The 14,702-nt window shown below is 41.9% G+C and overlaps 1 protein-coding gene across 2 annotated transcripts in view; it reads left to right on the top strand.

Annotated features, from left to right (window-relative positions):
• RELN (reelin) overlaps positions 1–14,702 on the top strand; it is a 457,527-nt gene that overhangs the window by 268,470 nt on the left and 174,355 nt on the right. For both annotated transcript variants that reach the window (XM_058190565.1, XM_058190566.1), the window contains 3 exons: positions 7,366–7,478; positions 9,285–9,493; positions 13,894–14,022. In XM_058190565.1, the coding sequence (XP_058046548.1) occupies positions 7,366–7,478; positions 9,285–9,493; positions 13,894–14,022 (451 nt within the window). The remainder of the gene's footprint in view (positions 1–7,365; positions 7,479–9,284; positions 9,494–13,893; positions 14,023–14,702) is intronic.

Consider the following 14,702-nt stretch of genomic DNA (forward strand, 5'->3'; position numbering starts at 1 on the left):
TGGTGCGGTATATAAGTTTGATAAATAAATAAATAAATAAATGCTGCAATGGTCATAACTATGAAAAATGGTCATAAGTCACTTTTTTCAGTGCCGTTGTAACTTTGAATGGTTGCTAAGTAAACTGTTATAAGTCGAGAACTACCTGTAAGTGAAAAGATTTGGCAGTCTTAGCTTTAAAGGTGTTAGGCAGAACCAGAGCCATAGGATGATCCTGCAAACAGTACAACTTTCAACATGAGTGGGACATTGTGACATGTAGAAAAAGGGGTGGTGTTTCAGTCACAATTTTGCTTTCATCTGTACGACACACAAAAACCCATTACCTTCACTGTAGGCGCCATTGGCCAGGAATGGTGGTATGGAATGTGTCGTGTCCCACTCCCACTCCGACGAACGAGTCAAGGAAATCCGTAACAAACTTGGCAACGAAGCCTTTGCAGCTTGCCAAGTTCCTTCGAGGTTTATCAGGGCAGGCAGGAGTCCAAGTTGTGACTTAAGCGATAGGGTCCGATATCAGCAAACTCGATAAGACTTTGCTTGACTCAAGGTTGGAATGCCAAAAGCAGGTCCTTTATATAGGCTGTGGGGTGTGGCTCCATGACTCAGCATTTATCCAGGCCTGCCCCACCCTTCCTTCTGCTGGCGTCACCTCTCAGATCTCAGGAAGTGAGGGACCTCCCACACTGAATTGTCTTCAGCTGGATCTGCTGTCAGCGTCTGGGAAAGGAAGGGGTCAGAGGGAGTAGGGCCGAGTGATTCCAGCACCTGGCTGGCTTCCTGCTCTGAAGGCTGAGCCAAAGGAACACACACTGTATGAGTGAGGTTTATGGGGCTTGTCCTTTCACGCCTGGCATCCTCTCCGGGCATGGGGCCAGGGCCGGGGGCTGGAGTCATGACAGGCCGTTCATCTTCATTATCAGACTCGGAGTCTGATAAAAGGCCCAGTTGGAGACAGGAGGGGCCCGGCTGAGGAGAGGAGGGAGGACGAGTCACAACAGTATGTTTGTTCAATTATATTATTATTAGCTTGTTTTATAACCTATAGGGACGTGGTGCCTTAGTGGGTAAGACGCTGAGCTTTTCGATCGAAAGGTCGGCAGTTCAGCGATTCGAATCCCTAGTGCCGTGTAAAAGGGTGAGCTCCCGTTACTCGTCCCAGCTTCTGCCAACCTAGCAGTTCGAAAGCACGTAAAAAAGGCAAGTAGAAAAATAGGGACCACTTTTGGTGGGAAGGGAACAGTGTTCCATGTGCCTTTGGCATTGAGTCATGCTGGCCACACGACCACAGAGACGTCTTCTGACAGCGCTGGCTCTTGGGCTTTGAAACGGAGCTGAGCACCGCCCCCTAGAGTCGGGAACGACTAGCACATATGTGCGAGGGGAACCTTTACCTTTACCTTTTTATAACCTATAGGCTTGAAATAGAGACTAGACCTTAAGTCAGGGGTGTCAAGCGAGATTTCATTGAGGGTCGCATCAGGGTTGTGTTTGACCTCAGGGGGCTGGGGTGGGTGTGGCCAGGGTGGGAGTGACATCACTCGTGTCAGGGGCTTGAGAGCTCCGTTTTCAGCTGCGACGACCTCCTGCAACCCTCTGCCAGTGAAAACGGAGCTCAGGAGTGCCACGTATGGCCCTCATGAGCTCTGTTTTCGGCTGCGACGGCCTCCTGCAACCTTCTGCCAGGGAAAACAAAACTCGGAAGAAAACGGAGCTCCGTTTTTGCTGTCAGAGGCACTGCGGGGCAGTCATTCCCTGTTTCCAGGGTGGTCCCGGAGGCCAGATAAGCACCCCGTGGGCCAGATCCGGCCCCCAGGCCTTGAGTTTGACACCCCTGCCTTAAAGTAAAGAATGATTGGGGGATGGGAGGAAGGTCATTTTTAACAGCAGGGAAATTTGTAAGAAACCTACTACACATACGTATAAGCTATACATGACTATACATACAAGTCATTGTCTTATGCATATTATTGTTCCACCTCTATTAGAATGAAAGAAAGATGAATATTCTGTTAGAATTATTTCCCCTGTATTGACCCACGTTACCTTCATAACCCGAAAACTGTCCATGTCACTATTAAAGTAGAAAGAAAGTACCATTTATCCCATATTACATAATATTCTGTATCTTCCTTTTCTTTAATTTCTTTTGTTAATTTGTCCATCTTGGTACAATCTTAAGATTTTCTTTATCAGTTCTTCTTCTGTTGGTGTATTTCCTTTTTTTCCAATTTTGTGCGCATGAAATTCTTGAGGCTCGTGGCTCAAGACTAGAAAAAACGAATAGTGATGAGAGGGGAGAAACAATAAGTACAAGATGTATGTAAGATAGTGTATAAAATGTACAAACTTAATATTATGAATTATAGAGTAATATGGGATAATGGGACAAGAAGGATATAAATATTTTATTTATTTTCTATTTTATTTATTTATTTATTTTGTTACAACAATATATATAAGTATCATACAAAAAAGATTATATAGTGTATAAACATATATATGAGTAAATATTAGGACGAATAAGCATATATATATATATAAGAAGAAGAAAAAGAAAAACAATAGGACAGGAACGGTAGGCATGTTTGTGCGCTTATGCATGCCCCTTGTGGTCCTCTTAGGAATGGGGTGAAGTCAATAGTAGAAAGTTTTTGGTTAAAGCTTTTGGGATGATGGGAAGAGACCACAGAGTCACGTAGCATTGTCTGAAGACATTTCTGTGGTCATGTGACCAGCATGACTATACTCCGAGACACCTGAAACACGGTTATCTTTCCAGAGGTAGTATTCAGCCGGTTTGCGCCGGTTCGCTACTCAGAAAAGGGGGACATGTCATTACTGAAAGTTTATGGAGATTTTCAGTCATCCAGGTCATGGTTGTCCCAAAAGTGCTTCTTCAGGAGGCAACTGGACCTTCTTGTTTTTTTCTCTGAAGACATTTCACTTCTCATCCAAGCAGCTTCTTCAGCTCTTACAGAACAGTGGGGAAGGGAAGGATTGATACTCCTTGTGTCCTGAGGGTCATGTGAGTAGTGCAAATGGGTGTGGGAGTATAAACAGATTTCCCTAAAAATTGCAGACTGCAAAAACCATGTGCACTTCAGTTTGAGACGGAGACAACACAGACTCATCCCCAATAGCCTGCTCTTGCGTTCAACAGTGAAAGGACACAGGGCAGAAAAACATCCTGCAGCCAAGAAGGCTCCACAGCCATTTGCACCACTCAGGTGAGACCCTGAGGACACAGATAAACCTCCAAGTGGCCTCAACGACTCTCTAAAAGGATGCAAATGACCAGCTGACTGCAAGGAGTATAATGTTTTGACCTAGGCTTCCTGAGCAGTAAAAAGCACACAATTAGTCCCAAAAACCCTCTTTTTATTCCAACGGCTATGAATTATTGTTCATTCACAGCCCATAATGAGTCACAAATAGTTTGTAAAGAGTCCGACAGACATCTGCCACAGTCCTTCGGGATAAGGCTGATAAGCACCCACCTTTATCTCCCTTGACATGCTGTCAAAGACCTAATTGGCAATTAGGTTTTGCAAGGCCACACGGAGCCCAGAGTCAAAACGGAGCTTCAGAATTTAAACCGACCAGAACGAACAAAGTTGCTTCATGTAAAGGCTCCTGTGCCTTTGCTCCTCCTTTGTCTTATCGGAGGGGCCAATCATCTCCAAGCCTTACTCCCGAGTCGTCCATTTTGTCTTAACTGTTCTTGCCTTCTGGCAGCTCTGCACATGCTCGCGCTGGGAACAGGCTCCCCCTGTTCCTCTGCCTCACTGATGTCTGACACTGGATGTTCCAGAGGCAGCACATAACTCCCAGATGGCCCTGGCCCCCTCTCTGCCTCCAATGCAGAGCCCCCGTCCGAGCCTTCCCCAGATTCCAGGACTGGCCCATGTTCCTCCCCAACCTCCTCACTGTCCTACTCTGCTGCCAGCTCTGTAGGTTGCCGGCAGACCACGACGTATAAATCCTTCCATTCCCCACCGTCCAGTCAGAGCTGAAGAAGCTTCTTGGATGAGACGGGAAACGTCTTCAAAAAAACAAAAAAGTTCAATTGCCTCCTGAAAAAGCACCTTCGGGACATGCCATTACTGACTTTTCATGAAACTTTTCATGATTGGAACTAAAGTTGAGACCCACAGGCAGATTTAAATTTCGCAATCCAATGCAGCTGTTTTTCCTAACCTTCCTTCCTTAACCTTCCCCTCCCTAAATATTATTTTGCAACATCCGCAAATCGGGGTAAACTGTACGGGGAAAACGCATCCTTTCAACACTACGTCCGTTAATGTGAAATGGAAAGAACGAGAAAGGAAACAGAACGGATCTGTTTCGCCTCGTGAAGCTGGTTTTCTTTTTTTTTCTGTCAACAAGATACAAAAAACACCGTTTCTTACTGGAAGGGGATTCTCTGATCTTCCGTCTCAATTGTCAGATCCCGTTTGTAACTTCTGAGGGACCGAGAGTGCAGCAGGAAACGGAATCTGTTTCGTATCCAGGAGGGCCACACCTGACAGAAAACAGGAAAGACACTTTTGTCAACCTCTTGAACTCTGAGAAAAAAAGCCGTTAGCTCAGCACAGCTTGGATGATCTCACTGAAAACACCGATTGTGTGAAAATGAGTTGGTGGAATATTCAGATGTGGCTTTAAAAAAAAAAGGATTTTATTTGGAGTTTAAAATGCAAGTGTTCAATTGGCATTAGTTTTGTTTCGTTAGCATTATGAATAGAATAGAATAGAATAGAATAGAATAGAATAGAATAGAATAGAATAGAATAGAATAGAATAAGAGTAGAGTAGAGTAGAGTAGAGTAGAATAGAATAGAATAGAATAGAATAGAATAGAATAGAATAGAATAGAATAGAATAGAATAGAACAGAATAGACCTCCCACTCTGAATTGTCTTCAGCTGTCTCTACTGTCAGCTTCTGGGAAAGGGAGGGGTCAGAGGGAATAGGGCCGAGTGATTCCAGCACCTGGCTGGCTTCCTGCTCTGAAGGCTAAGCCAAAGGAACACACACTGTATGAGTGAGGTTTATCGGGCTTCTCCTTTCACTCCTGGAATCCTCTCCGGGCATGGGGCCAGGGCTGGGGGCTGGAGTCATGACAGGCCGTTCATCTTCATTATCAGATTCGGAGTCTGATAAAAGGCCCGGTTGGAGACGGGAGGGGCCCGGCTGAGGAAAGGAGGGAGGACGAGTCACAACAGTATGTTTGTTCAATTATATTATTATTAGCTTGTTTTATAACCTATAGGGACGTGGTGCCTTAGTGGGTAAGACGTTGAGCTTGTCGATCAAAAGGTCGGCAGTTCAGCGGTTCGAATCCCTAGTGCTGTGTAACAGAGTGAGCTCCCGTTACTTGTCCCAGCTTCTGCCAACCTAGCAGTTCGAAAGCACGTAAAAAATGCAAGTAGAAAAATAGGGACCACTTTTGGTGGGAAGGTAACAGCGTTCCGTGCGCCTTTGGCATTGTGTCATGCCGGCCACACGACCACAGAGATGTCTTCTGACAGCGCTGGCTCTTGGGCTTTGAAACGGAGATGAGCACCGCCCCCTAGAGTCGGGAACGACTAGCACATATGTGCGAGGGGAACCTTTACCTTTACCTTTTTATAACCTACAGGCTTGAAATAGAGACTAGACCTTAAGTCAGGGGTGTCAAGCTAGATTTCATTGAGGGCCGCATCAGGGTTTTGTTTGACTTCAGGGGGCTGGGGTGGGTGTGGCCAGGGTGGGAGTGGCCAGCTCGACATCACTGGTGTCAGGGGCTCGTGAGCTCCGTTTTCAGCTGCGACTACCTCCTACAACCCTCTGCCAGTGAAAATGGAGCTCGGAAGAAAACGGAGCTCCGTTTTCGCTGTCAGAGGCACTGCGGGGCAGTCATTCCCTATTTCCAGGGTGATCCCGGAAGCCAGATAAGCACTCATGGGCCAGATCCGGCCCCTGGGCCTTGAGTTTGACACCCCTGCCTTAAAGTAAAGAATGATTGGGGGATGGGAGGAAGATCATTTTTAACAGCAGGGAAATTTGTAAGAAACCTACTACACATATATACAAGCTACACATGACTATATATACAAGCCATTGTCTTATGCATATTATTGTTCCACTTCTATTAGAATGAAAGAAAGATGAATATTCTGTTAGAATTATTGGCCCACGTTACCTTAATAACCCGAAAACTGTCCATGTCACTATAAAGTAGAAAGAAAGTACCATTTATCCCATATTACATAATATTCTGTATCTTCCTTTTCTTTCATTTCTTTTGTTAATTTGTCCATCTTGGTACAATCTAAGATTTTCTTTATCAGTTCTTCCTCTGTTGGTCTATTTCCTTTTTTTCCAATTTTGTGCGCATGAAATTCTTGAGGCTCGTGGCTCGAGACTAAAAAAAACGAATAGTGATGAGAGGGGAGAAACAATAAGTACAAGATGTATGTAAGATAGTGTATAAAATGTACAAACTTATTATTATGAATTATAGAGTAATATGGGATAATGGGACAAGAAGGATATAAATATTTTATTTATTTTTTATTTTATTTATTTATTTATTTTGTTACAACAATATATATAAGTATCATACAAAAAAGATTATATAGTGTATAAACATATATATGAGTAAATATTAGGAGGAATAAGCATATGTATATATATAAGAAGAAGAAAAAGAAAAACAATAGGACAGGAACAGTAGGCATGTTTGTGCACTTATGCACGCCCCTTGTGGTCCTCTTAGGAATGGGGTGAAGTCAATAGTAGAAAGTTTTTGGTTAAAGCTTTTGGGATTATGGGAAGAGACCACAGAGTCAGGTAAAGTATTCCAAGCACTGATGATTCTGTTACAGAAGTCATATTTTCTGCAATCTAGATTAAAGCGGTTAACATTAAGTTTAAATCTATTGGTTGCTCTTGTATTATTGCAATTAAACCTGAAGTAGTCTTTAACAGGAAGGACATTACAATAGACGATTCTATGAGTTAAACTTAGGTCTTGTCAAAGGCGACGAAGTTCCAAGTTTTCTAAGCCTAGGATTTCAAGCCTGGTGGGATAAGGTATTTTGTTGTTTACAGTGGAATGGAGAACTCTTCTTGTAAAATATTTCTGGACACGTTCAATTGTATTGATGTCAGAAATGTGATGAGGGTTCCAAACAGGCGAGCTGTATATTATAAAGGGAATTGGGAGAAAATGTAAATATTAGGAGATCACAGCTACGAAACAGTTGCAGAAAGCGAATGTACGTTATGGGTTTTGTGTTTGTTATGTTGTGTTGTGTTATAAATGAAAAACTTATTTAAAAAAAGTACAAAGTTAATGCATCTTGCATCTTATTTCAGGGGGGAGCTGTGATACTGGAGAAGCTCATGACAACGATGTCCTATTATACGCAAAAATTGAAGGAAGAAAAGATCACATAACTCTTGATGTAATGAGCTACGCTTCCCACAGGGTAAGTATTCAACATGTATCATGAAAAGAGCATTAAATTGATTACAACAGCCTGACTCCAATTTGTAAAGACAGAAATATCTGGTAATACCACTTTCTGAAATTCTTCGAGGCAGTGTGGGTCACTTTTAAAGGTTGATGTTGGGATGCAGAAAAAATTCTGACCCGTTCATGAAAGGAAAATGGAGCATCGGAGGGTGCGAGTTTGAAGGAATTAAATTTAAATTTAATTAAATAAATTACATTTAAAGTGAAACTGGGGATCCTAGAGCTTGAAGGAACTACATTTAAACTGAGGGTCTTAGGGTTTGAAGGAACTACATTTAAACTGAGGGTCTTAGGGTTTGAAGGAACTACATTTATACTGAGGGTCTTAGGGTTTGAAGGAACTACATTTACACTGAGGGTCTTAGGGTTTGAAGGAGCTACATTTAAACTGAGGGTCTTAGAGTTTGAAGGAACTACATTTAAACTGAGGGTCTTAGGGTTTGAAGAAACTACATTTACACCAAGGGTCTTAGGGTTTGAAGGAACTACATTTACACTGAGGGTCTTAGGGTTTGAAGGAACTACATTTACACTGAGGGTCTTAGGGTTTGAAGGAACTACATTTACACTGAGGGTCTTAGGGTTTGAAGGAACTACATTTAAACTGAGGGTCTTAGGGTTTGAAGGAACTACATTTAAACTGAGGGTCTTAGGGTTTGAAGGAACTACATTTAAACTGAGGGTCTTAGGGTTTGAAGGAACTACATTTACACTGAGGGTCTTAGGGTTTGAAGGAACTACATTTAAACTGAAGGTCTTAGAGTTTGAAGGAACTACATTTATACTGAGGGTCTTAGGGTCTGAAGGAGCTACATTTAAACTGAAGGTCTTAAGGTTTGAAGGAATTACATTTAAACTAAGGGTCTTGGGGTTTGAAGGAGCTAAATTTAAACCAAGGGTCTTAGGGTTTGAAAGAGCTTAATTGGAACTGAGGATTCTGTGTCTCTATGCCTTTGGGAGCTATAATTTAACACCCGAGTGGGATAAACCAGGGTTATCTTATTATGAGTATTTTTTGTTTGAAATCCTTATACATTTCAATAAAACTGTAATTCCGGATTTCTTGCAGGCCTTTCCTCCCGTTCTCCCCACCAAAAAACACAAATACCCAACATACTTAGGAATGTTTATATATTTAGTATATAAACTAAGTATATATACTTATAGATAAGTATGTATAAGTTTATAAACTTAGTGTATAAATGTTCCTAAGTATGTTGCTTCCTAGCATACTTAGGAATGTTTAAACGTCCACAAAAGAGAGTTAGAACAAGATGGATCAACGACACCAGCAAGTATTGCAGATCCAATTGGTAATAGAAAGCTCGGGACCATATAGATTGGAAACATCTGAAAAGGGCCTTCATCCTGTAGTGAATAGACAGTGCGGAAGGAGGAGAAGGGGAGTGAGGGTGAGGGTGAGGTGGGGAAGAGGAAGAGGAGGAGGGGAGGAGGACGAGGAGCAGCAGGAGGAGCAGGAGGAGGAGAAGAAGAGGAGGAGGAGGAGGAGATGTGGAAACTAATCGAGAAGCAACCTAAAACTAAGGAGAAATTTCCTAACTGTGAGAACAATCTATCAGTGGAATGGCCATGGGTGCTCGGTGGAGTCTTTTAACAAGAGGTTGGACAGCCGTTGCTTAGAAATAGTATAGATCTCCAACTCAATGATTCTGTACTGCATTTGTCGTTCTTTGGTTCTACAGACTGGAAACCGTTTACATTAACCGCAATTGTCTGGTTTTTGTTGTTTCTATCTAAGAGTCCCTCTTTGGTCTCAGTTGTCATCAGTCCAGAACTTCAGACTCCGGCAACCAAATTCTGCCTCAAGCAGAACAACCACCAAGGACGTGACAGAAATATCTGGGCTATTGATTACTTCCATGTCTTGCCCGTCCTTCCTTCTACCGTGACACATATGATCCAGTTTTCCATTAACTTGGGCTGTGGAACCCATCAACCAGGCAACAGGTAAAGCAAGCCCAGGTGGGATGTTGTAAGTATAATTGGTTCTTTTAATTTGTGCAGGGAGTCCTCAACTTACAACAGTTCATTCAGTGACAGTTTGAAGTTACAACCGCACTGAAAAAAAAATGAGTGACTTATGACCCTTTTTCACAGTTCACGACTGGATGTTATAATCATCCTCATGATCACGTGATCAAAATTCAGTCGCTTGGCAACTGACTCACATTTATGACGGTTGCAGGGTCCTGGGGTCAGCTTCTGACAAGCAAAGTCAACGGGGAAGCCAGATTCACTTTAACGACTGCAGGGATTCACGTAACAACTGTGGCACGAAAAGTCGAAGTCTAGGGCCGTGATGCCAAACCTATGGCATGCGTGCCACAGGTGGCACATGGAGCCCATATCTGTGGGCACGTGAGCATTGCCCTAGCTCAGCTCCAGGGCGCATGCGTGCGGTGGCCAGCTGATTTTTGAGCCTTTCGGGCCCACCGGAAGTCAGGAAACGGGCCATTTCTGGCTGCCGGAGGGCCTCCGGGGAGGTAGAGAAGGCTGTTTGCACCCTCCCCAGGCTCCAAGAAAGACTCTGGAGAGTAGGGAGGGCGAAAAACAGGCCTACCGGGTCCACCGGTAACCTTTTTGCCATCACGTGCCAAAAGTGGGGGGAGCACGGGGGGGTCACACGCACATGCGGGGTGTGGGGGCTGTGGGGGGGCATTGAATTATGGGCGTGGGTACGCACAAACGCGACACACACACCCCGTGCTCCCCCTCCCCCCCCGCTTTTGGCATGCGACGGCTATTTTAAATTGGGTTTTTATTGTTTTAGGGTTTTTAAATTTTTAAATTTTAATGTCGGCCTTTTTTTTCTGTAATTTGCTTTGTTTTAAATTCTGGTTTTAATTGTATATATATTGAGTTTTATTCTTGGCTGTACACCGCCCTGAGTCCTTCGGGAGAAGGGCGGTATAAAAATCTAATAAATAAATAAAATAAATAAATAAATAAAAGGTTAGCCATCACTGGCATAGGGTCTTCTGCTTACAATCGTTTAAGCTGAGCACGGCAGAGATCGCAATATGAACACGTGCCTTCTGCACCTAATAAACAAACAAACAAATAGAAACACAGGGGAAAGAAATGGTTTAAAAAAAAAATTAAAGCAGAGCTTCCTTTCCCTCAGGTTTTTCCAGAAATAGGGGATTCCAAGAAGTTTCTTCTGAAAACTGTGGTTCCAAATTCTGTGGTATAAAGGAGGCTGGTGGGAAAATTCTCTTTTTGCTTCGTTCCTGCCATGCATTGTTGTCTTTTTGAGTCTGCTGTACATTTATATGAAAATGAGGGCCTTCTTCGTATAGATATTTATTTGTGCTGCTGGTGCTGCGCATGATATCACCACAGAATGGGGACCTAAAGTGTTTCCAATTTTAGTAAGCGGCGCTGAATAGAGGCCGTAATATGAATAATTCTTTTTTTTTTTAAACGACAGTCTCTTTTAAGATACATGGATCAGCATAATTTTCTGCTTGATCGTGAAGCTTTCCTTGTGGAGTCTTTGATCTCTTTTGAAATGTTCTTTTATTTTCTTTTTGTTTCCTCAAACCCACTTTTTTCCTCTCATTTTTTTTACGAGTTGCTAACTCTCGGCCAATCTCATCTGAATTTCAAAAAAACAATTTGGCAGCGCAGGTTTCTTGAGCCATTAAAGCATTATTTTGTAGAGCACCGTCATTTCATGACCGGGAATGTAGGAAACCTCGCATAAATATACGAAGTGAATACGGTCCTCGAGGTATCCATATAAATTTTTTACCTCAGATGGAATCAGTGAAGCCTCCTAAGCCATTTAATGCAAATTTAAAATACCGGGCGCAGAATAACTGCATAAAAAGGCATTCTTCAAGAGAAGCCGTATCCAAAATAAATGATTCTGAGATAGGTAAGACGTCTTCTGCTTATTGGGTGTCAAGCTAATGAATTATTAATTTGTTTTAATGCATCATCTGCGGAATTTTAAATGGGGGGCCGTTCGAATTAAATTGCACCGCTTACGTTAGGGTACACGCGCACATTTTTCAAGCGAGTAAATTTCTGTTAATGCTTCCCCCAATTACTTGACAGCTCCCAGAATATAATGAGGCCCATGCTTCATCCAAATGGGTGTAACTGATTTTCATTTTTCATAATGAGGGGTGGCAAAGTTTTCTTAAAAATCCAGGAGTAGGTGTTGCTCTGAGTCAAAAAGAAAAAGAAAAAAAAACACCCACAAGAGTTAATCAGCTGAAGATCTCCCACAAATAGCAACAGCAATAGCACTTAGACTTATATACCGCTTCACATCAAGGGATACGGTGGCTCAGGGGCTAGGACGTTGAGTTTGTCGATCAAAAGGTCGGCAGCTCAGCGGTTCGAATCCCTAGTGCTGCCGTGTAAGGGGGTGAGCTCCCGTTACTTGTCCCAGCTTCCGCCAACCTAGCAGTTTCGAAAGCACCTAAAAATGCAAGTAGAAAAAATAGGGACCACCTTTGGTGGGAAGGGAACAGTGCTCTGTGCGCCTTTGGCGTTGAGTCATGCCGGCCACATGACCCCAGAGACGTCTTCGGACAGCGCTGGCTCTTCGGCTTTGAAACGGAAATGAGCACCGCCCCCTAGAGTCGGCAACGACTAGCACGTATGTGCGAGGGGAACCTTTACCTTTACCTTACCGCTTCACAGTGCTTTAAAGCCCTCTCTAAGCGGTTTACAGAGTCAGCCTCTTGCCCTAAACAATCTGGGTCCTCATTTTACCCACCTTGGAAAGATGGAAAGCTGAGTCAACCTTGAGCCAGTGTCAGAGTAGTTTGCTACCTGAAACATTTCCAAGAAAACAACCAAGCTGAGAGACCACCAAGAATCTCTCTTAAACAATTTAACCCAAACATTTAGCCTTCTAACCCCTACACAAAACCCTCTGAGGAACTTATTGTTGGCAGAATCACCCTAACTGTTCCTCTCAATTTCTCCTGGTCTGGCTTCTCATCAGTACTAATGATACTCGGTGTTGAGTAAAATTTAATCAAATGTGCCTGCAGCGTAAGTAAAGCTTAGAGGCATTATCAACGTGCCCATCAGCGTAGTTCATCTTGAATGTTCAGCTTTTCAGCGCACCTAGGCATTTCATATTTCAGCATCTGGAAGATCAATTATTGAAGAATAGAATAGAATAGAATAGAATAGAATAGAATAGAATAGAATAGAATAGAATAGAATAGAATAGAATGCAGAATAAGGAGTAGAGTAGAGTAGAGTAGAGTAGAGTAGAGTAGAGTAGAGTAGAATAGGAAATAGAATAGGGAATAGAAAATATGGAATGGAATGGAATGGAATAGAACGGAACAGAACAGAACAGAACAGAATAGAATAAGGAATAGAATAAGGTGTACAGTAGAGTAAAGTAGAGTAAAGAAGAATAGGAAATAGAATAGGGAATAGAAAATATGGAATGGAATGGAATGGAATGGAATGGAATAGAATAGAATAGAATAGAATAGAATAGAAAATATGGAATGGAATGGAATGGAATGGAATGGAATGGAATGGAATAGAATAGAATAGAATAGAATAGAATAGAATAGAATAGAATAGAATAGAATAGAATAGAATAGAATAGAATAGAATAAGGAGTAGAGTAGAGTAGAATAGAATAGGAAATAGAATAGGGAATAGAAAATATGGAATAGAAGAGAAGAGAAGAGAAGAGAAGAGAAGAGAAGAGAAGAGAAGAGAAGAGAAGAGAAGAGAAGTCAAGTCATTATTGGCCAAGTGTGTTTGGACACACAATGAATTAGTCTTTGGTGCATATGCTCTCAGTGTACATAAAGAAAAAATAAAATATATTCATCAAGAATCGTAAGATACAACACTTAGTGATAGCCATAGGATACTAATAAGCAAACAAATCATACTAGGAAACAATACAAGCAATATGTTATAAAGATACAAGCAACATGGATATAGCCATAAGTGGGAAGAGATAGGTACTAGTAAGGATGAGAACAAGAATAGTAATATAGTAAATTATTTCAGTGTTGTAGGAATTAGTTGTTAAGCAGAATGATGGCATTCGGGGGGGAAAACTGTCCTTGTGTCTTGTTGTTCTGGTGTGCAGAGCCCTATAGCATCATTTTGAGAGTAGAAGTTGAAACAATTTATATTCAGGATGTGAGGGGTCTGTAGATATTTTCAGAGCCTGCTTTTTGACTCATGCAGTATACAGGTCCTCAATGGAAGGCAGGTTGGTAGCAATTGTAATAAGCCATGAATATGAAGCTTTTATGCTTTCTTGGTGCAAATACCAATTTATTGTCGTTTAGTCTCGGATAAGAAATCAGATTGTTCTCTTTTGTGTCTTTCTTTTTTGTTGGCAGTGTTAGCTTGGAATTCTCCACCAACCATGGACGTTCTTGGTCATTACTTCACTCCGAATGTTTGCCAGAGACGTGTGCTGGATCCCATCTTCCACACAGCACAGTCTATGCATCCGAAAACTACAGTGGGTAAGAGAATTATTTTTGTGCAAATAACTCTGTCCAGAGAATGATGAAAAATTTAAATTGTTCATGATTCTGTGGAGATAACAACCTCTTGTAATTGCTTCTCTCGGACAAACCAAGGCAGTTAAATAAGTCATGTGATGTTAAAAATGCTCTTCTCCCAAAATTAGTAAAAGGTCCTTCCATCTTCAAGGATTTTAGCTATGAAAATGGACTTTGATAGAACAATGTTTAGTTTTGGAAGCATCTGTCAAAATTAGGTTTACAGTAGCGGCCAAAATTGTGGAAACCTTTTGGGAAAAGTGTATTTTTGAGGTTTGACGGCTAATAACACCACTTTTTTTTTTGGAGTTTTGAGATAATCCTATTCCGCTGCTGGATTGGCCTGGGAATAGTCCCGACCTTAACCCAATTGAAAATCTATGGAGCCAAATAAAAAAACTTGTTAGTCAGAAGTGACCCAGCAATAAAACCCAGTTAATAGAAGCCATCATTCAATCTTGGTTTCACATTATAACAGCTGTAGAACTAAAAGACTCGGTTCACTCCATGGGAAGATGTTTTAAGGCCGTAATTCATGCTAAAGGTTACCCAACTAAGTATTAACTGACATGGTGATCATTTTTGTATATCTCATTTTTTCTATGTGTTTCACTTTTCTTCTTTATATTGTAACTGCTATT

Source organism: Ahaetulla prasina, chromosome 7, assembly GCF_028640845.1.
Source record: "Ahaetulla prasina isolate Xishuangbanna chromosome 7, ASM2864084v1, whole genome shotgun sequence".
In the NCBI taxonomy this organism is placed as follows: Eukaryota; Metazoa; Chordata; class Lepidosauria; order Squamata; family Colubridae; genus Ahaetulla; species Ahaetulla prasina.